This window comes from Gloeophyllum trabeum (genome assembly GCF_000344685.1).
Source record: "Gloeophyllum trabeum ATCC 11539 unplaced genomic scaffold GLOTRscaffold_00002, whole genome shotgun sequence".
In the NCBI taxonomy this organism is placed as follows: Eukaryota; Fungi; Basidiomycota; class Agaricomycetes; order Gloeophyllales; family Gloeophyllaceae; genus Gloeophyllum; species Gloeophyllum trabeum.
Genome location: NW_006920411.1, coordinates 2724186 through 2742199, shown reverse-complemented (window position 1 = coordinate 2742199; position 18014 = coordinate 2724186). Strand labels below are relative to the sequence as shown.

General features: G+C 55.3%; 8 protein-coding genes across 8 annotated transcripts; 5 read left to right on the top strand and 3 right to left on the bottom strand.

Moving 5' to 3' along the window:
• Nucleotides 1-612: 612 nt before the first annotated feature.
• GLOTRDRAFT_119702 (uncharacterized protein) lies at nucleotides 613-4017 on the bottom strand. Its single transcript, XM_007864437.1, has 10 exons — nucleotides 3740-4017; nucleotides 3400-3655; nucleotides 2723-3347; nucleotides 2566-2659; nucleotides 2488-2532; nucleotides 2255-2353; nucleotides 1700-2199; nucleotides 1545-1647; nucleotides 811-1486; nucleotides 613-746 (listed from the first exon to the last, which is right to left on the bottom strand). Exons 1-10 carry the CDS (start codon nucleotides 3945-3947, stop codon nucleotides 695-697), a joined length of 2658 nt encoding a protein of 885 aa, XP_007862628.1. The 5' UTR covers nucleotides 3948-4017; the 3' UTR covers nucleotides 613-694.
• A 286-nt stretch (nucleotides 4018-4303) lies between these two features.
• On the top strand, nucleotides 4304-5663 carry GLOTRDRAFT_119701 (HMG-box). The gene is made up of 4 exons (XM_007864436.1): nucleotides 4304-4489; nucleotides 4549-4941; nucleotides 4991-5110; nucleotides 5160-5663. The coding sequence occupies exons 1-4, from the start codon at nucleotides 4451-4453 to the stop codon at nucleotides 5397-5399; spliced, it is 792 nt and encodes a 263-aa protein (XP_007862627.1). The 5' UTR covers nucleotides 4304-4450; the 3' UTR covers nucleotides 5400-5663.
• On the top strand, nucleotides 5646-6858 carry GLOTRDRAFT_114321 (uncharacterized protein). Its single transcript, XM_007864435.1, has 6 exons — nucleotides 5646-5787; nucleotides 5847-5854; nucleotides 5914-6230; nucleotides 6288-6389; nucleotides 6442-6528; nucleotides 6585-6858. Exons 1-6 carry the CDS (start codon nucleotides 5692-5694, stop codon nucleotides 6632-6634), a joined length of 660 nt encoding a protein of 219 aa, XP_007862626.1. The 5' UTR covers nucleotides 5646-5691; the 3' UTR covers nucleotides 6635-6858.
• Nucleotides 6859-7196: 338 nt separating this feature from the next.
• GLOTRDRAFT_114320 (general substrate transporter) lies at nucleotides 7197-9500 on the top strand (the record flags this gene model as incomplete). The annotated part of the gene is made up of 13 exons (XM_007864434.1): nucleotides 7197-7245; nucleotides 7305-7363; nucleotides 7428-7493; nucleotides 7566-7577; nucleotides 7633-7737; nucleotides 7794-7856; nucleotides 7915-8031; nucleotides 8084-8147; nucleotides 8208-8411; nucleotides 8462-8561; nucleotides 8689-8803; nucleotides 8857-9030; nucleotides 9222-9500. The coding sequence occupies 13 exons, from the start codon at nucleotides 7197-7199 to the stop codon at nucleotides 9498-9500; spliced, it is 1407 nt and encodes a 468-aa protein (XP_007862625.1).
• A 129-nt stretch (nucleotides 9501-9629) lies between these two features.
• GLOTRDRAFT_71371 (uncharacterized protein) lies at nucleotides 9630-10997 on the bottom strand (the record flags this gene model as incomplete). The annotated part of the gene is made up of 2 exons (XM_007864433.1): nucleotides 9630-10609; nucleotides 10803-10997. 2 exons carry the CDS (start codon nucleotides 10995-10997, stop codon nucleotides 9764-9766), a joined length of 1041 nt encoding a protein of 346 aa, XP_007862624.1. The 3' UTR covers nucleotides 9630-9763.
• A 213-nt stretch (nucleotides 10998-11210) lies between these two features.
• GLOTRDRAFT_34529 (uncharacterized protein) lies at nucleotides 11211-12715 on the top strand (the record flags this gene model as incomplete). The annotated part of the gene is made up of 7 exons (XM_007863576.1): nucleotides 11211-11280; nucleotides 11331-11355; nucleotide 11411; nucleotides 11464-11607; nucleotides 11666-11926; nucleotides 11977-12462; nucleotides 12521-12715. 7 exons carry the CDS (start codon nucleotides 11211-11213, stop codon nucleotides 12713-12715), a joined length of 1182 nt encoding a protein of 393 aa, XP_007861767.1.
• A 234-nt stretch (nucleotides 12716-12949) lies between these two features.
• On the top strand, nucleotides 12950-14310 carry GLOTRDRAFT_126006 (uncharacterized protein; the record flags this gene model as incomplete). Its single annotated transcript, XM_007864432.1, has 5 exons — nucleotides 12950-13495; nucleotides 13555-13737; nucleotides 13802-13987; nucleotides 14058-14129; nucleotides 14218-14310. 5 exons carry the CDS (start codon nucleotides 12950-12952, stop codon nucleotides 14308-14310), a joined length of 1080 nt encoding a protein of 359 aa, XP_007862623.1.
• Nucleotides 14311-14605: 295 nt separating this feature from the next.
• GLOTRDRAFT_109823 (Clavaminate synthase-like protein) lies at nucleotides 14606-17858 on the bottom strand (the record flags this gene model as incomplete). The annotated part of the gene is made up of 9 exons (XM_007864431.1): nucleotides 14606-15133; nucleotides 15193-15551; nucleotides 15609-15759; nucleotides 15818-16611; nucleotides 16662-16770; nucleotides 16824-17137; nucleotides 17203-17277; nucleotides 17344-17412; nucleotides 17474-17858. 9 exons carry the CDS (start codon nucleotides 17856-17858, stop codon nucleotides 14927-14929), a joined length of 2463 nt encoding a protein of 820 aa, XP_007862622.1. The 3' UTR covers nucleotides 14606-14926.
• Nucleotides 17859-18014: the final 156 nt, after the last annotated feature.

Here is an 18014-nt window from a genome sequence, read left to right as displayed (position 1 = left end):
GGTCAGGCTAATGGCTCCGCTGGGCCATCATCATCTACACTATATCCCCCGGGGAACCCCCCTAATTCACACGCCGGTTCTTCGTCACTATCTCAAAATGCCCCACCAACACCGGATGCGTCGCCATTGAAGCAACACAAGGTCCTTCAGCAACCTACGCCTGGGCCGACGTCAGCAAATACCCCTGCGACGCAGAGTACGCCGACGCCCGCCAATGCCACACCGTCCATGGCTCCCGCAACGCTGAAGCGTAAAGGTGGGCCGTCGGACGCTACGCCGTCCGGAGGCTCCGACAACCCCCCAGCGGCGAAGCGCATAACGCGGAAACGAGGTCGGACAAACACTGGTGGATAGCTGCTGTATTTATTTACGTTTTCCTCTTTTTATCTCTTTCTTGATCTGCCCTCCCGGAGTAGCGCTCACGTTGGCATAGATTGTATTATATATCGCAGTTGTCTATACGGTACTCTTCTTTTTGCGGGGGGTTTGTTGCTGCCAGCGGAGCTGTCTTACCAATGTTTTTCTATTTATTACCAACCACTCTGTACTCTTACTGCACCGAACTATCACCGACAGCTGCTCCTCGTGTGCGTCACTTGATACTCTGCCATTGGGCGGTTGTGTAAACATTGCAAAAGTTGTGATTGCATGACATAAAAGGCAATAAATACCCGGAAAAAGTACATGGGGCATATCAGCTATAGACGGGATCGTGGCTGAAGTCGCATTGGTCTCCATATTTGCATCTGCAGTCATTGCAAGAATCAGTTCAGGTTTCACTCCGTTATCACTGTAGGGTTCGATGCTCGCCTTCCTTGTGCAAAGAAACTGCAAGGTTTTCTTTTATTATGTCTAAAGTCGCCACGACCACGCCCGCGACCTCGGCCACGGCCACGGTCCCGATTTTCCCATCCTTGATCCGCAGACCAACGACGCTCCCGTCCTCCATCATCATCCCGGTAACCCTGATCAAAGTCCGAATAATGCTGCTTGTTGTTCCAATCTTGGTCGCCATTTGGGTAGGACGGCTGCCCCGGAGGTGATGGGCCTTGTCGCAATTGGGAAGCGAGCACTGCTTGCGCTTGCTGTAGTAGTGCCTGCAGTTGCTCCGGCGTCATATTCGATGAAGGCGTAAGCATACTGGTATCTGGCGGGGGCTGGCCATCTGCAGGTGGTCCTGCGTTCAGAGGAGCGTCCGAGGCTGCTGACAGCTGACCCAGAAGGGCTGGCACCGAAACCTGAGGTTGAACATCTGCTGGTGCCCCTCCGCCCCAGAAAAGTGCGTCAAGATCCCGATGAACGAGCATCAGCTTTACGTCTGCATCAACCTTATCGTCGGGTATTTGCGTCGCAGGCTCTGCCGGACTTTCCGGTATCTGAGCCGCCGACATATACAACGCAATCAAGGCTGTCTGCTCGCGCTCTTCTTGAGCCGCCGCTTCGGCGCTATTGAGACCCCGCGGTTTGTATTCAGGATTCTCGAGCACTGCAGTAGAAGAAATTCAATGACTCGGCAGCGAGGTTAAGGTTTGAAGCGAACTTACGTGGAGGCTCATACCAATCAATCCCTTCTTCGAACAAGTGCGCGTGCAATGCAGCACCTTCGCCTCGCTCCAGGTCACGAACACTATGCATCATATGCATGCCCTACAGATAGAGTGAACAAGGTTGATACTAAACTCGAAGATAAGATACTTACATCCGTGGGATCGTCATCGTAGATTGCACGTTCAATGAGCTTGACGGACTCCAGTTGGCCGTCGGCGGCCCAAGTGACCGTCTTCTTCTTCTTACCGGACTTGGTGAGACCGGACGAAATTGAAGGGGCGCTCTCGGCGACAGGGGCAGCTGGCGGTGGAGTAGCCGTCGCCGCGGGTGACGCTTTGCGAGCCTTGGCCATATCCTTCAGCGCCTCTTGGAAAGGGTCGAAGGCCAAAGGTTGTGCGACATTGGGATCGGGCTCCTTCTTGACAGGTACAGGCGCCTTCTTGAAACTTGGCAGCTTCGGTTTGGGCTTGGGGGCTGAGAAGAACGAAGAGTCCGACTTCGCGTCCTTGACAGAGGTCACGATTGGCTTAACCTCCTTCTTCACGACCGTGGTTCTGGCGGACGGACCAGGCGCGGACACCGCAGCCTTCTTCGCAGGAGGTGCAGCCTTCGGAGGTGGCTCAACAGACTTGCGTTTCTTCGGTTTAACGTCTAACCACAATTTTATCAGGGGCATGGGACAGCCAGATGGACTGACATGACTGACCCTCTGTATCATTATCGGCATTTTTTGAGGTGCCGTCTTTCTGAACATTCACCATTTGGCGCCATTTACGTTCCAAATTCGAAGCCATGTCCTTGATCGCTGCGTTTCACGATAGAGACAAAGCATAGTTAGATACAAGTTGTCCAGCGTCACGAAGTTTTGCAGGTAACTCAGATGCTCAGAACAGTACAGGTCATCAAGCAACATGAATACTCTATTTCTTAGGGACTCACGCCGCGGGAAGCAGGTACCGAGGGCACAGCGCCAGGTCACGGGAGCTACAAAGAGATAGGAAGTTGAACGTAACTCACCTGGATTAGGAGGATCCTTGGTTAGCTTGACGATGATCTTGCCCAGTCTCGATGTCTTTAGGCTCTCCACGGTTAGAGGTAACCGGTCGATAATCTATTACGGGGCGTGAGCATCGATGTATCATATGATATGTTCCACTGCTGGTCTAGTACCCACATGTAACAGCGGCATGATCGTCTCCATCATCTGGTTATCAGCCTTGTTAGTGTACCCAGCTTTTAGCCATTCTCGAGTAATGTCCATTGCCGTGGGATTCTCCGACCATGCCCTAAAGTAGTGATTCGGGGCGTTATCTCTGATCTTCGTGAGGATCTCCGAGCGTAACTGCCCGTCAACATCTTGGGACCCAAAGTCATCCAAATGGGACACTAAAGTCTGTACTGCTCCTGCGCCGGTGAACACGTTGGGCTGTAGGAGAGGGCGTACAGCAGCCTGAAGTTTGTCCTTCTTCTGCTGAGGTGTTAATTGTGGCGGAGGAGAGATGGCTTGCAAAGGCGCATAGAACGACTGAGGAGCTATACCCGTAGGGGAATGCAGAACTTGAGGAGATAGGGTACCTTGCTGGTGGGGTTGAGGTTGCTGCTGGTGCTGGTAATATTGCGGCGATTGTACATATGCTGGATTGATAGACAAGGGCTGCGGATGCAGATGTGACTGGAACTGATATTGCATGAACGGAGACTGCTGAGACGGGGACTGCACAGAGGGGATATTAGGCGAGTGATGAGAGTACTGTTGTTGACCATTAGAAGTGGGATTGTTTGTAGTAGTCAGGGCCGGGCTGGAGCGACACGTTACGATGGAGCAAAGACCAAAGTTGTACTGTGACATACTCAATAAGCATCTGCTGCGAAGAACTGGACTGTTGCGGAGGCTGCTGCTGGGATGTACTTGCGGGACTTGTGGTAGCACCATCCAGGGTAGAATAGTTCGACAGGGGCACTTGATTTGAGGGGCCCGCCCAAGGAGAACCATAAGGAACGGCGTTGTAAGGTCCGGGAACGCCAGACAAGTAGTATCCGAATTGCGAAAACGCGCTGGTATAGTGCGCGTGCGCGGGGGGCGACATCGATGGCGTCGATGATGGGCCTACACGTGTCTTTGTCAGTTATCTTCCTCAACACACGACCGCGACGAACGATATCCATTCGTCGCGCGTTTGGGCATACTCACCCGGAATGTCTCCCATGCCACCGAAGTCGCTTAGATCCAACGGCGCCTGCGCGTTCTTCGACGATGACCCCGCTGCCGACGACGCCGAATTGGACGGGTCCTTCCAGTCGTGCGACGACGGCGAGGTCATTTCATGGTGCATCGACTGCGACTCGATTTGTTGGCCCTGGGGCTGGAGCCACGCAGGCGCATTCGTATACATGTCCATTGTCCGAGCGTTTCTTTTTTCCACTCGCGCTCTCAAGCGTCAGGCAACACTAAACGGCTTATTTCTGCGCAAATGAGGCGGAAAAAAGAGGGCATAAAAGACAGGTAATCTGGGGAATAGAACCTCAACGCCGCTAGTATCACCTTTGCTGACGACTGTGCTGTGTGAGGCCGCGTTTACGACCGAGGCCAAGTTCGAGCTCAAGGTCAATCGGCAACGACTATAAGCTCCGCTTTCAGCTCCTCTTCAATTTGCTTTCTATTTGCGGCACAGACTCTCACGCTAAGGACGTGGCTTATACACAGGTTTCAAATTTTCGTTCGCCCTTTTGTTACCCTCAAATAACGGTTTCACTAGTCGGCCGCTCCAGTTGGTTCAATTTCCTTACCCCCTTCGTATCTCTCGGGTAAGAGCCTCTTCGGCTTTCACTTTAATCCTCTGCTGTCATCACGTACTGATCGCGTCTTCAGACGCGTCGAGGTCGCGTCGCCTTAATACTAACCATGGAGAACGCTGCTCAGTTTGAGGTAAAGAAGCTGCAGGTGAGTTGTCCGCGTTCTTTGTCAACCATGATCATATCTGACGCGTCCAATCGCCCCAGCTCATCACCGCGCTCACCAGCGTGGCCGATCAAATGCGCACCTGTGCAAGCATTGCCGACCAGTTCGGGCAACTGCTGCGTGAAATGCCGGCAAGCCCAAATGGTGCAGCGGCGGCAGCTTTCCAGCCTATCTTCAATGCTGCCGCGCCCCTTGTGCAGCCTCCCCCTGTGAAGGGAGGCAAACGCAAGGCCGCGGCACTTGATGATGATGATGGCAAGAAGAAGAAGAAGCTGAAGGACCCCAACGCGCCCAAGCGTCCCGCATCGTCCTACCTTCTCTTCCAAAATGAGATCCGTAGAGCGATACAAGAACAAAATCCCACTATGCCCAACTCGGAGCTGCTCAAGGAGATCTCGAGACGATGGAAGGAGTTGAGTCCGCAGGACAAAGAAGTAGGCGACCCGAGTGTATCGCATGAGCGCGAGTTGACTTCCGTTCCAGGTGTATGAACAACGTACCAGAGACCAAAAGGCGAAATACGACATCGCCAAAGCAGCTTACGATCTTACGACTACCAATGGTGCCCAGACCAGTCCTACTCCTGCGCCTGTCCAAGTCCAGGTGTGCTAGCTCAGAGATACTTCCTACTTAACCGCTGAGCGCCCCGTAGCAGGTTGAGAAACCTCAAGTTAAATCTCCCGTAGTGGCTTCCTCTAGCAGCGACTCCGATTCGAGCGAGGAGGATAGTGAGAAGGAGTCAGCGTCGTCGGACGACGATTCCGACGAGGAGGAGGAGAGGGTCGAAGTCGAGCCGCCGTCCAAGAAGTCTAAAAAGGCCGCAGCATCATCGAAGCCCAGCGCCGCTCCGCCTCCGCAACCACCGAAAAAATCGAAGAAATCAAAAGCCTAATACCGGTGGCGATGTCAGCAGGGTAGACATGGGGTGCAATGTTTGTGCCTGCGCGTTACCCGGACATATCACCGCTTCATCCTTGAATGCTGAACATTGGGTAAAGGTGTTCCTGTTCTTACCTTACGCACATTATATTATGTGTAACCATCTTGGATTGGAGATTGCGTACTACTACCAGGCCGGCCGGGGCTCGGAGCCCGGCTTGCTGTGCAAAGCAGTACATACTATAGATAGCTATATAATGAACCTCTTGCTCCTTCACCACTTCATCGATTAAGAGTCGACGTACATGTCTCAGCCTCCGCCCTACAACGCACCTCCGCCAGAGAATCCAGACAGACGACCGCTCCCGCCAGGATGGATTCAGCAGTACGATCATAAGTACGTGGATAATATCGCGGTTATCAGTAGCGGCGAGACTGACGCGCCACCTATGTTAGCTACAAGGCATGGTATGTGGCGATATTTACAGCACATCCGTCGATGCCGACCTTATCCTGAAATCCTTCAGGTTCTACGTGAACACGCAGGAAAGTCCTCCCAGATCATCGTGGGTCCACCCACTCGGCCCTCCTGGGTCGCCAGCTCCCCCTAGCAACTTTGCCCCTCCTCCCGGGGCTCCGCCGCGCGACGCGTATGGCCCCGGTCCTGGCTATAACCAGGGCCCTCCCCAGCAGCAGTGGGGAGGTCCGCAGGGCGGCTACGGCGGCGGGTACCAGAATTACGGCGGGCCTCCACAAGGGTATGGCGGGCCGCCACAAGGCGGGTATGGAGGACCTCCGGGGGGATACCAGGGAGGCTACCAGCAGGCCCCGCAGAGCGGGAGAGGTACGTGAAGCGTAGGGGTTTCGGGACCCCGCGCTGATCAGCTTTGTGTGATGGTAGGCTGGTTCGGCGGGGGCAGTACTAGTCCCCAGCCGCAGGTCGTGTATCAGCAAGCGCCTCCAAAGAAGTCCGGTATGGGCATGGGGACCGCTCTCGCGGCCGGTGAGTGTCCTTCATCTGTTCTCGCGCGAATGCACGTCTTACAGGCTCCTAGGTGGTGCTGGTCTTCTCGGCGGCGTCCTGGTTGGCGAGATGATCGAGGATCATATCGACGACGAGCGCCAGGAGTCGTACGACCAAGGTACGTTGATTATCACTATTCATCATGAGATGGCGGATGTTCATACTCTGCGTTAGGGTTTGACAACGGCGCTGACTACGGCGACGGAGGAGGCGGAGACTGGTAATTACCCTCTACACGGCGTTCAATCCGTCTAAGCCTTTGTATACTCGTGTAATATAGACAATTGGGGTGTGAGTGTTTCGACAGCATCGTTACGAGATATGTATGGTGCACATCTTGTAATTTAGTCTGGTATTCGGATGGGACTTGGGAGAAGGCCTGATGTGAATATTATTGCTTCGGATTGGTATTTTGACAATGGTTCTCGTGTGCTTCACTTGCGAATTATCTTCTGTATACTCGCTGATGGGCCAGACTCATAGCAGTGTAAGAAGTGTAAGTATGGGCATGGTCGATGTGGGTCCCGGTGTAACGTGTGCGAAGCTGCGCGTGCGGTTCGCAGAGTTTGCAACACGCCTTCTCTGATCATGACCGCGTCGGTGGCTCTGACGCGTTCATGCACGTCCTGTGATAGAAGAAGTTTGATAAATGGTGCCCTCTGCAGGGTCATCTGAACGTACATGGTGGGCCGGCTTCGCAGCCAGGGTAATCATGGCGGGGATATGTTTTCTTGAGGGTGCCGTCACGGTTGCTCTTGCGCACCTCGAAGAATTGCTTTCTTCACGATGTGGATTCTGCCTGTAAGAGGGAAATGGCTGGTCTGGGCGATTACAGGTGTGGTCGTTTCTATTTCCTTGTCTGTCCGTAAAGTCTTGCTGAACGGATGGTTACAGCATGCTGCTGCCAGGGCTTCCTACTGCTCGGATACGACCAAGGGGTCATGTCAGGCATTGTACGCTGACTAGATAGCTTCCTCATAGTAGCGCATGTACTTACCAATGTGCGCCGTGCACTAGATCGGCGCTGACAACCAGTTCGGAAAAGATTTCGGACATCCTGATCCAACTTTGCAAGGCACGATCGTGAGTTCCGGTGGTACTTAACGCCCTGGTACAGACTACTAACTCCTACATCCCTATCCTCGCCCGGTAAAGGTCGCGATATATGTGAGATTGTAGCTTTCGAGCGAAAGTAGAGTACATACTGACTCCGGGAATTCAGGACATAGGATGTGCGGTGGGAAGCTTATTCGTATTCTTCTTCGGCGAGTCCATCGGACGAAAACGCATGATCATGGCGGGTGCATCTACCATGCTCGTCGGTACTGTAAGCAACTCCATGCCCCTTCGCCCCACTAGCGGCTAAGCTGTGTCTCTGCTTAGGCTATCTTGACAAGTTCTACCACGGTCGCCCAGCTCCTTGTCGGCCGTATAGTCACTGGTATCGTACGTGAGCATCCTACGGACATGCGGGGACCTCGCTGAGTACATATGGCATGTCCAGGGCAATGGTTTCAATTCTTCCTCCGTACCGGTCTACCAGTCGGAGACATGCGGCGGGGCCATCCGTGGCACGCTTGTTTGTCTCAACTCCACCGTAACTATCATAGGCCTAGTTATCGTACGTGCTCGACTTCTTCCCGTCCCAGCGGATCTCTCAGAACATTGTACAGGCGTACTGGCTAGACTATGGCATGTCCTTCGTAGACGGCCCGGCACAATGGCGCTTACCAGTCGGTACGCACCGATCCCTCGCTCCCTCCGACCTAGTACCTCACGCCTAATCTCCTTCCTCAGGCTTCCAAGCAGTGTTCGCGCTGTGCCTTCTCCTGCAGGGCATGGTCCTCCCCGACTCCCCGCGCTGGCTGCTCGCGCACGGCCGGCCGGAAGAGGCATGCCGGATCCTTGCGCAGCTCGCAGGCACGGAGGACGTCAACGAACCGGAGGTCGTCATGAAACGGAAGGAGATCGAGGTTAGTTTGGAGCAGGAGAGCGCCGGAGGTACGTTGGACTCAAGGAAGAAAGGCGTTCTGATGATTGAGCTGTGTTAGGTCCGTTCAGGTATGCGGAGCTGTTCCAGGGAGGACCTCTCGGGAACTTTAGGAGGATATGTCTCTGTGTTGCTGTGAATGTGATGCAGCAATTCACCGGGTACGTTTCCTTCTACTTTCGATCTATAGCGACTGAGGGACCTGACATGACCTACGCAGTGCGAACACGATTAAGTACGTCTGCCATCCACCGGAATGTGACGCATGGTCGCTCATTTTTCACCCAGCTACCTCGCTCCCGTAGTATACCAGAACACCATGGGCATGTCCCGCAACCTCTCACTCATCCTTGGCGGAGCGACCGCATGCACGTACATGGTCGCGTCCTTCATCCCTCTCTGGGTACGTTCCCCGTCTTCCCTCCCCTTAGCCGCTCTCCTCTCAAACCGAACTAGACCGTCGACCGGTACGGCCGCCGCTTCCTCCTGATGACCTCCGCGACGGGGCTATCCGTGTGCTTCATCCTCGCGAGCATCCTGCTCTCGGTGGGGACGAAGAGCGCGGCGTACGGCGCGACCGCGATGGTGTTTATATTCCAGATTTTCCTGGGGATCGGGTATCTGCCTATCGTACGTCCTTCTCTCTTCCAGGGCTCCACCCTCTAACTGTTCCCGCACAGCCATGGCTATACCCCGCCGAAGTGAGTCTCCTACCCTCCAGCGCTCCCACTTCCCGCACTGCCACCACTGACAGATAACCACAACGCGCATCCGCGCTCGCCTCCTTCTTCAACTGGATGTGCGTCTTCGCGGTCGTCGAGATGACGCCGCCGGCGATCGCGATCATCTCCTGGCGCGTGTTCATCATCTTCGCGGTGTTCAACGCGTGCTGGGTGCCGCTCGTGTACGCGTTCTTCCCCGAGACGAAGGGGCTCGAGCTCGAGGACGTCGACCATATCTTCGAGAAGGGTGGGGTCACGGGCGGGGTGTGGGGCGCGAAGGGGGGACGGACGGTGCAACCCAGGGCAATCAGGGAAGACGTGGAGGTGCGGGAGGTGGAGGTTAGGGAGGACCGGGGGAAGGAGGGGAAGGGCGAGTAGAGAGGAAGGGTTTGTCACTCTTAGGATGTTGTATGACATTTCGCTCGTAGAATAAATGTATATCTAGGCTTCGGGACTTCATACCGTTGCAATATAAGGATGACACTCAAGGACGTCTACACCCAACCATCGACTAGAAGCTCATCCATTCACATTACAGATGCGACTAAGCGGGGATAGTGCAATGTAGGAGACGAGTGGGGATGCCTGAACCTGATGAGGATTATACAAAAATGTACACTACAAAAAATACAAACTCAACATCACCGGCCCTCATTGAGGAACGCGTCTAGCTCGTCGTCTAACTCCTGCTGCGTCTTCTTGGGCCGTTCTCTCCGTTCCGAGCGCGCTCGCTCTCCACTACGTCGTCTGGCAGGTGACGCACGCTCCTTCCCTCTATCCCATTCACGATCCCTCTTCTCTCTGCGCCGGGGCATTGGCTTGGTGATACGGTCCGCGAGACTGGGGCTGGGGCTATCCCGCACGCGCATGACCGACGTGCGCTCGAGCAGCGACTTCCTACTCCCCACGCCCATATTATCAGAGCGCATCTTCGACGGCGGCGCAGGCGGCTCCTCCTCGTCCTCCGCGAGGAACGAGTCGATATCCTGGTCCAGCTCCGCGCGCAGCTGCTCCTCGTCCTTCCGCCGCCTCTTCGGCGCGCTCTCCCGCTCGAGCTCCTCAGGCGGGACGAACCCCTCCTTCCCCGCGCGCGCGCCGTGCTTCCGGTAGAACTCGCTCTCCCGTTTCGCCCCGCGCTTCTTCACGTCGTCGCGCCTTGCCCAGCGCATGCGGATCGCGCCCTTGAGGCCCTCGCCCTTCCCCAGGACCTTGCTGATGCGGTCCTCCGCAGGCCACAGCGCGACGGGAATCGGCTTGGCCGCGACGAACCCCGCCTCGTCGGGGGCTTCGGTGGGGGATTTGGAGAGGGCGCGGTGGGCGAGGCGCGCGGCGGCGCGCGACTCGAAGACGAGCACGCAGGTGGTGTCGTCGATCCACTCGAGCCCCATGGGGTGCGAGTCGAAGTGAGTTGCGTAGGCGAAGAGGTTGGAGGTGGGGAGGTGCGCGATGGGCGGGCCATGCAGGAGCACCGCGTTCGGGCGGTAGGTCTGATCTGCATACGGCCCATTTAGTCCATAAACTCGGGGGACCAATGGTTATGGGAAGAGAGCGGCGCGCCTTCTTCAGCAATATCTTCCTCCATATCCTCGCCCAGGTCCTCCCCGCGCTTCCGCTTACCACACATAACACGCTCGCATCAGGGCCGCGCGCGATCACCGCCAACGAAGGCTACACGCGCACCTTTCCGGCCTTGGACAGCGAGGCGTCCGCGAGCAGGTATACCTTTGTCTGGCCGATCCTGTTCGCGAGCGAGGGCGCTCCGGGTGTTTCGTCTGCCATTATTGCTGTTTCGCTTGCGACTGTTGCGGTGGTCGAGAGCTGGTCTTCGTAGGCGACGGCATCGTCGTAGGAGAGGGGGGCGGCGTCGGGGGCCATCGCGTCGTCGGGGATGATGTCCATTGCAGTCGATGTGCGGGGTGTAAGAAAGTGGGCGTGGTTGGGTGCAGCGATGAGACGGAGACAAAATCCAAGCCCTGCTGCACCGCCACCATCCCGTCGATGGATCTGTGCTTACGTCAGCAGCTTCAATATTTCGGAAACCGGCAAACTTCCTTGCTCGATCTCTCTTGTTTATTCTGGCTGGCACTCATGGCAGAGGCGGAAAGCAGCAGCGCGAACGTCGTCGTCAACAAGAACAAGAGACATAGGAAGGACAAGCGTATGCAGTCTTGTCCGAGTCTTTGGATCGTGCTGACCCGTGTGCTATAGCATGGGATACGGACGATATCGACCAGTGAGCATTAACTGTCGACATTCTTGAATTGCGGCTTATATCAAGCTTTCGTTAGTGTAAGTAGCTCTTTGATATATGGGCCTTCAACAGTCTTAGACCTCAAGCTAGTGGAAAGTCGACCCCTTCCAGCCGGAGGATAACAAGGGCGGGACCTTCACCGAAGAATCCTCATTCGCCACCCTCTTCCCAAAGTACCGTGAAAAGTACCTCCGCGAAGTCTGGAGCGCCGTCACCAAGGCCCTCGAGCCGCACGTACGTTCGCCTCTCTCTTGCCTCCTCTCCCTCCCTTCACCAGCTGACCAAACCGAAGGGCATCGCATGCACGCTCGACCTCGTGCACGGCTCCATGTCCGTGCGCACGACGCGCAAGACGTACGACCCGTACATCATCCTCAAAGCGCGCGACATGATCAAGCTGCTCGCGCGCGGCGTGAACGTCGCGCAGGCCGCGCGCATTCTCGAGGACACCGTCGCGTGCGACATCATCAAGATCGGCAGCCTCGTGCGCAACAAGGAGCGCTTCGTCAAGCGGCGCCAGCGCATCATCGGGCCCGACGGGAGTACGCTCAAGGTGCGTTATGCTGTCTCCTGCATGGCGGACATGGCTAATCCCAAGGACAGGCGATTGAACTACTGACACAATGTTACGTCCTGGTGCAAGGGAGCACAGTGAGCGTCATGGGCCCCTACAAGGGGCTCAAAGAGGTCCGGCGCATCGTGCTCGACTGCATGAAGAACATCCACCCCATCTACCGCATCAAGGAGCTCATGATCAAGCGCGAGCTCGCCAAAGACCCAAAGCTCGCGACCGAGTCATGGGACAGGTTCCTCCCGCAGTTCCGCAAGCGCCACCTCAAGACGAGCGAGAAGACCGCGCGCAAGCACGCACAGACCGAGGCGAAGCGCGAGGCGCTCAAGGCGGCGGGGCTCGGCGAGGAGGAGATCAAGGAGCGGGAGAAGGAGAAGAGGAAGGAGAAGAAGAAGGTGTACACGCCATTCCCGCCGCCGCAGCAGCCGCGGAAGGTCGATATCGAGCTGGAGACGGGTGAGTACTTCCTCAAGGCACACGAGAAGGACGCGCGGGAGAAGGCGAAGAAGAAGCAAAAGGTTCGCACATATGTCATCTCTTGTTACGAATAGTCCTCACCACGCCGCTGGCAAATAGCAAGAAGAAGTTACCGAGCAGCGAAGAGCAGAGCGCGCCGAGGCCTTCAAGGCGCCCGTGGAGGAGGCAGCGCCCACCGTCGAGGAGAAGCGGAAACGGAAGCATAAGGAGGTCATGGAGGAGGCGCCGGGGGAGGACTCGGGCAAGTCCAAGAAGAAGAAAAAGAAGAGTAAGGTGAAGGACGAGGCAGTGTGATTCTTTAGGGTGTGATGTTGTATTATATTGCTTCATTCTAATCTGTTTTGCTTGTTCTGCGTTGGGCTCAGGATAAGCGGGAGCGCGTAGGTCACGGCACGTGATTTAGTGACAGTAACGTCGCGTGCCCGAACGCGTCCGACGCGAACATGGAACCTGTTTCTTTCCACCTTCACTCATCCGACTATATCTTTTCGCTCTTGTGGTTCTGCTTCTTTCGAGAAAAAGCAAGGCATGGATGGCGTATACCACTTCTTCCCTCCCGGTCCTGAAGGCCCCGATGGCAACCACGCAGGGGGTCTCACACCTTCGGATAGCGGCGACAGCCTCAATAATGGCATCTCTACGTGGTCTGCTCAGTCTTCCAATATCCTGGCGCGCTTGAAGAACAGGGTGGCCACCACAGGACTTGGGAGCCTCTTCTCTAACTCTAACTCTGGATACCAGGCTGTCCAGCGCGGTGCACTCGAATTTGGGCCGGACCTCGATTCTCAGATTGTAACCTTGGCTCCCGCGGATTGCGCCGCCGCCGGTACTCAACTGCAAGAGTCCCAGTCTCTCTCGCCGTCGACGACGCTCGCTGGCTCTCTCCACGCCAAGTCGGTATCCTCGGACTCGCGCTCTTCGCTCTCGACTTGCTACTCCGAACAGACCTGTATATCTGTGCCCGACTCTCAGTCTCAGGTGCACCAGCGCACGTTCACGTGGTTTACCGAGGACGAGTGCCGCGACGAGCGCCTCGAGGAGATCAAGCGGGGCAAGCAGCCCGCGAAGCCCATCGTACGCCCACTCCCGTTTGTGTCCGTTGGCAGCCCCTCTGAGTGTCGTTGTTCGCCTAGGACTATGATACTCTTCTGGCGGATATCACCAACGACCGGCTTGGGCTCCAAGAATCCCATACTCCAGCTGCAGTAGAAGACGACATTGGCGAGTGGGTCGGTCTGGAATATACGCTCGAGTTGAGCAGGCGCGACCGCCGGCCCTCCGAGCTACACACGCCCACCCCGGGCGAGCATTCCAAGGTACCCGTCTCTCCATCCGATTGACTAATGCGTGGGGCCCTGAGCCTGACCGTGTACACACCAGAGCCGCGAGTCCTGGGCTGCAATACGCAAAGGCGCCGTCGACCCGCTCCGCGCGGAGGAAGATTACCTGCAGTGGGTATCCTGGCGCCGGACGCTCGACGCACAGCAGTTCGACCGGCGCTCGCGCGAGCGCGCGCTGCTCTACCTCGACGAGCGGCGGATCCGCGACTGGCTCGCCTCGCACCGCGTACGTCCATTCTCCTTCATCTCCGCCTCACGTGCCTGCCCTGGGTTGAACGCGATTGGCTGCTGTTTAGGCGGGCGTTGCTAGCCCCCGGGATATGAAGCTCCTCCGCGACAATCTCGCTTCCATTACCGATCGCCGTCCAGTAAGCTGTGCTCCTCCATTCTTCGCCTTCCATTCCCCGCGTCATTGGCTTTCCACACGTTCTGAACCTGTACCTAATACACGTGCAGGACCCGTATATACCTGCCAGGAAGCACACCCTCGCCTGGAGATTGAAGAGGTCCAGGTCCTGCGGCTGCCTGCGGGAGCTACGACGCGACTAATATACATCGAGTGCCTGGCCTGGTTCCTGCAGCAGGTACGATCGCTCCGCTATCTGTCCGTTCCTGTGTCTACTTGTTCCTCTGTTTGAGTTGCATCCATTGTCTATTTTCTGAAATGTATTACTATGTACCTTTGATTTGTCTTATGTTCCCAGAACGGATGTGGTATCTATGCCTCACCACCGTTTATATGAATCAAAACCGTGAGGAGAGCGAAGGTCTCGTGGATCTTTTGTGGCAAATATCGAGCTGGTCAGAGCGGAAGGGTGAACATAGCGAGGGACTGAGAAGAACCCCGGTATCGAACCAAGTGAACGCAAACATCAGGATGCAATTAATATTGCAATGTATAACTTCAACATTAGTGTTCTTCTGCGACGCCAACAAAACAGTGATATAGTACAACCGATGGTAGTGGGGAGGCTCGGTGTGAATGTATGAGCTTCACGAGCATAGAGGGCAAGCAAAGAAGAAGCGGGAAAAGACGCGTACTGAAACCCGAGAATGTTACATTTGAAACAGGATTACCTCCGCGAAAAAATGAAAGAATCAATGCTAGCAGGAAAACAAGTGCGCTCAAAACTCGCAACATCAATCCGTGCGTCGAGATATCTAGTCAAGCATCTTCAGCCGCCTGCTTCTCTTGTCGACAGCAAGATAACCAGGCAAACCACATCATGGTCTTCAATTGCAGGACATCTTCCTTCCATTGTTGCGCCTGGTTTTGCTGTCGGAATTCCCTCGTGAGCGTCTCGCACCGGTCCACATTCTCGGGGCTGACAAAGTCGATGGCTACTTTGATGCAGTCGGCAAGGTTGCAAACCTGACAAGTTATAGTCATAAATACCGATACGCAATGAGAAGAAAGAAGGAGATACCGACCTGGTGTGCACATCCGGCAGGTATGAAAACGGCCTCTCCAGGCTTCTGGTACACCCTGTAACTCTTGACGCCGAACTGTTCGTACAACTCTTGCCTCGACTGCCGGTCGAGGTATACCGTTTGGCTATGGATCGGATCGTTCTGGAAAGTGCCTCTGAATTTCTTCTTGAGGAACTTTCGCAGATGGTCCGCATCTTGAGCTCTGAAGAGGTCCCATACTGCGCATCCAGGAGAGCCGTCCGGACAGGGAGCAGCGTGCGTCATGATGTTCAAAGCGTCCGCCATGTCCATGTGGAGACGAGTTGAACCTTTGCTCCCGGGCTGATCAGAGGACGCCATTGCGTTGTACATTTTAGGTCCTAGGGAAACCATAAGGTACAGCAGCGTGAAAATGAACCGCATAGAAATGAGCATACCAATGTCAGGAGCAACAGTGTTTGATGGAAAATGGGACGCAAGGTTCAGAACGCCGTCTCGCCTGACATAGTTTGGTACGGGAACGGCGCGACTGAAGTCTTCAAACAACTCCGGGAAAGCTGTGCTGAACTCTGTAGACGATGGCCAGTCCTTTCGTCCCCAGCGGTTCAGCTTCTGTTGCTTTACTAGCATCCTCATCCAGACGTACCTTCAACTTCCAACACTCTTTCCGACCTTCGTACACTCCGAAATCCTTGAAGAAGTCTCGAACAGTCACGCGCTTGTTCTGATCTGTTTGACACTCTACAATAAGGCAGGCTTGTGATCCGTACTTCTCCATAAAATACTCGGGGGTCCAACGGATCTGGAACTTGGGCAAAAGACCAGTGACAACGAGAGGTTCACCCTTTGCCCATAACGGTCGAAAGGCGTCATCAGTGAACGTCTCATCTGAGAAGCGCTCGATGTGATGCGTTGGAACTTCCTCGGTCAACGTTACCGGAGGACGGCCGATCACGGGAGAGTGAGAATCGCTCTGAGGGGATGTTAAGGGTGACTCATCCGCCACACCGCGGGGTGAGCTCTTGGCTTCTGGTGACGATGGCGCACTGTGATCCTGTTCCGAAGACAAAGTAGATGCTTCTGAGGCTGCAGCAGCCTTGTCCAATGAAGGATCAGCGATCTCCTTGTCTTGATCGTCCTGTGACTCTCGCAGCAAGTCTTCCATCTCCTTGATAGCCTCGTCGAGCTCAGCCTTGCAAAACCGCGACATCGGGGAGAAGTGACCATGCGTATGCTCAGTCCGCTTATTGCAGGCCAAGAAGAAAGGATTGGAGTGGGCGTGCCTCTCCCGCTTGGCTTGCATGGCCGCTACTTCGGCCTCCGTTGCTTCCGACCGAACTTCTGTCAGCTGCCTGACTTGTTCGTAGCATTCCCCACAGGCCTCGCGACCGCACATCCGGCACATCCAACTGCTGGAGAATATTGAGGTATTGCATGTGTCTGCAAAGCTATCACTAACGATAACGGCCATATAATGCATAGGCACCTACCGCAAGTAGCTCGGACATCACTTTCTCTCGGTCGACGTATAACGCCCGGCGCTGACAAATGTTGTTGCTCTTCTCGCAGGGTCGGTAGCAGAGCTCTGGCCACGGTTCTCTAACACTAGACATCGACATCACGTAGCGAATTCAGACTAGTGTTAACCTCACCTTTATCCGATCTATATATGGCGCAGCCAACTCGATATTCCACCGCTCCGGAAACTTCATCGTAGGCGAGTCAGGTTTCTGACTTTCCACAAAACTGATGCCAACGATCTTGCCCTGATCGTCTTTGAGGAAAAAGCGGATACCCTGGAAGCGACACTGGTCTCCAGCCCACCGGCGCGTGCAAGACACACAGCGGGGGAACGAATCGGCCTTGTATCGGTTTGACATACACCTTGCGAACTGCAATTCCGGACGTAGAGCGCTTGTTGCTTCGGGCAGTTGTACACCGTTGTCGCACACAATGGTCATGCTGCCTGAATCAGGCAGATCAAACGAGTAAGACGCATATATGTGCAGAGTGCGAGGGGAGCTAAGTTACCATCACCGTTGCTAACTTTGTTTCTCCCTTGATCGCTTGTGACGTACACTGCTGGAGTCGCCCTGTTGAACTGGGCTGTGTAGAGGAAGACCATCAATGATTACGATCTACAATGGGGAAGTTCCTCTGGTAAACACTTGCCGTTGTGCGCTTGGATTTTAGCAGCCTCAGCACGCCTTTTCTTGTTAAAACCCCTCTTCGACGAGCCCGCTATTTTTGAAATAGCTGCCCCTTCGAACAGGAGAGTAAATGAACCTTAAGAAAAACGTACCAGTTACTGCACCTGTAGCTGTTGACTTGGCTCTACTCCTCTTAGCCTTACTCGGCCGCTGCTCTTGCTCCTCCTCGTCTGCAGAGGGCCGTTTCTCTGCTGGGGGCTGCGGCTGATGCACAGAAGGACTTGCGGGCATCATGGCATGCATCGGATGTGGGATAGGAATAGCGACCCAGGCACCGGGTGCATAAGGCATGACCCACTGCGTTGGAGGCGCTACTCTAGGCTGCGAGGCAGCCTGCTCATGTTCTACAGTAGCACGTGCCGCCAAACGAACAGAAGCCCGCTCCACGTTCTGGTACACACCTGTATGTCCCGGGTTCCAAGCCCACTGAGAATCTGGAGAAAGTAGTACTGTACCTGCCGGCGCGGCAAAGGCCATAGGCGGCTGTGGGATAGCTTGAGGCATATAGTGGTCTTTACACAGCAATAAAAGTGAGCGCTCTGAAGCATCAGTTCAGGCAAACAACGAGCATACTCTTAACAGCGTGATCGCCTTGCGCCGCTATAGGTAAATACAACAGGCTCTTAGGATAAA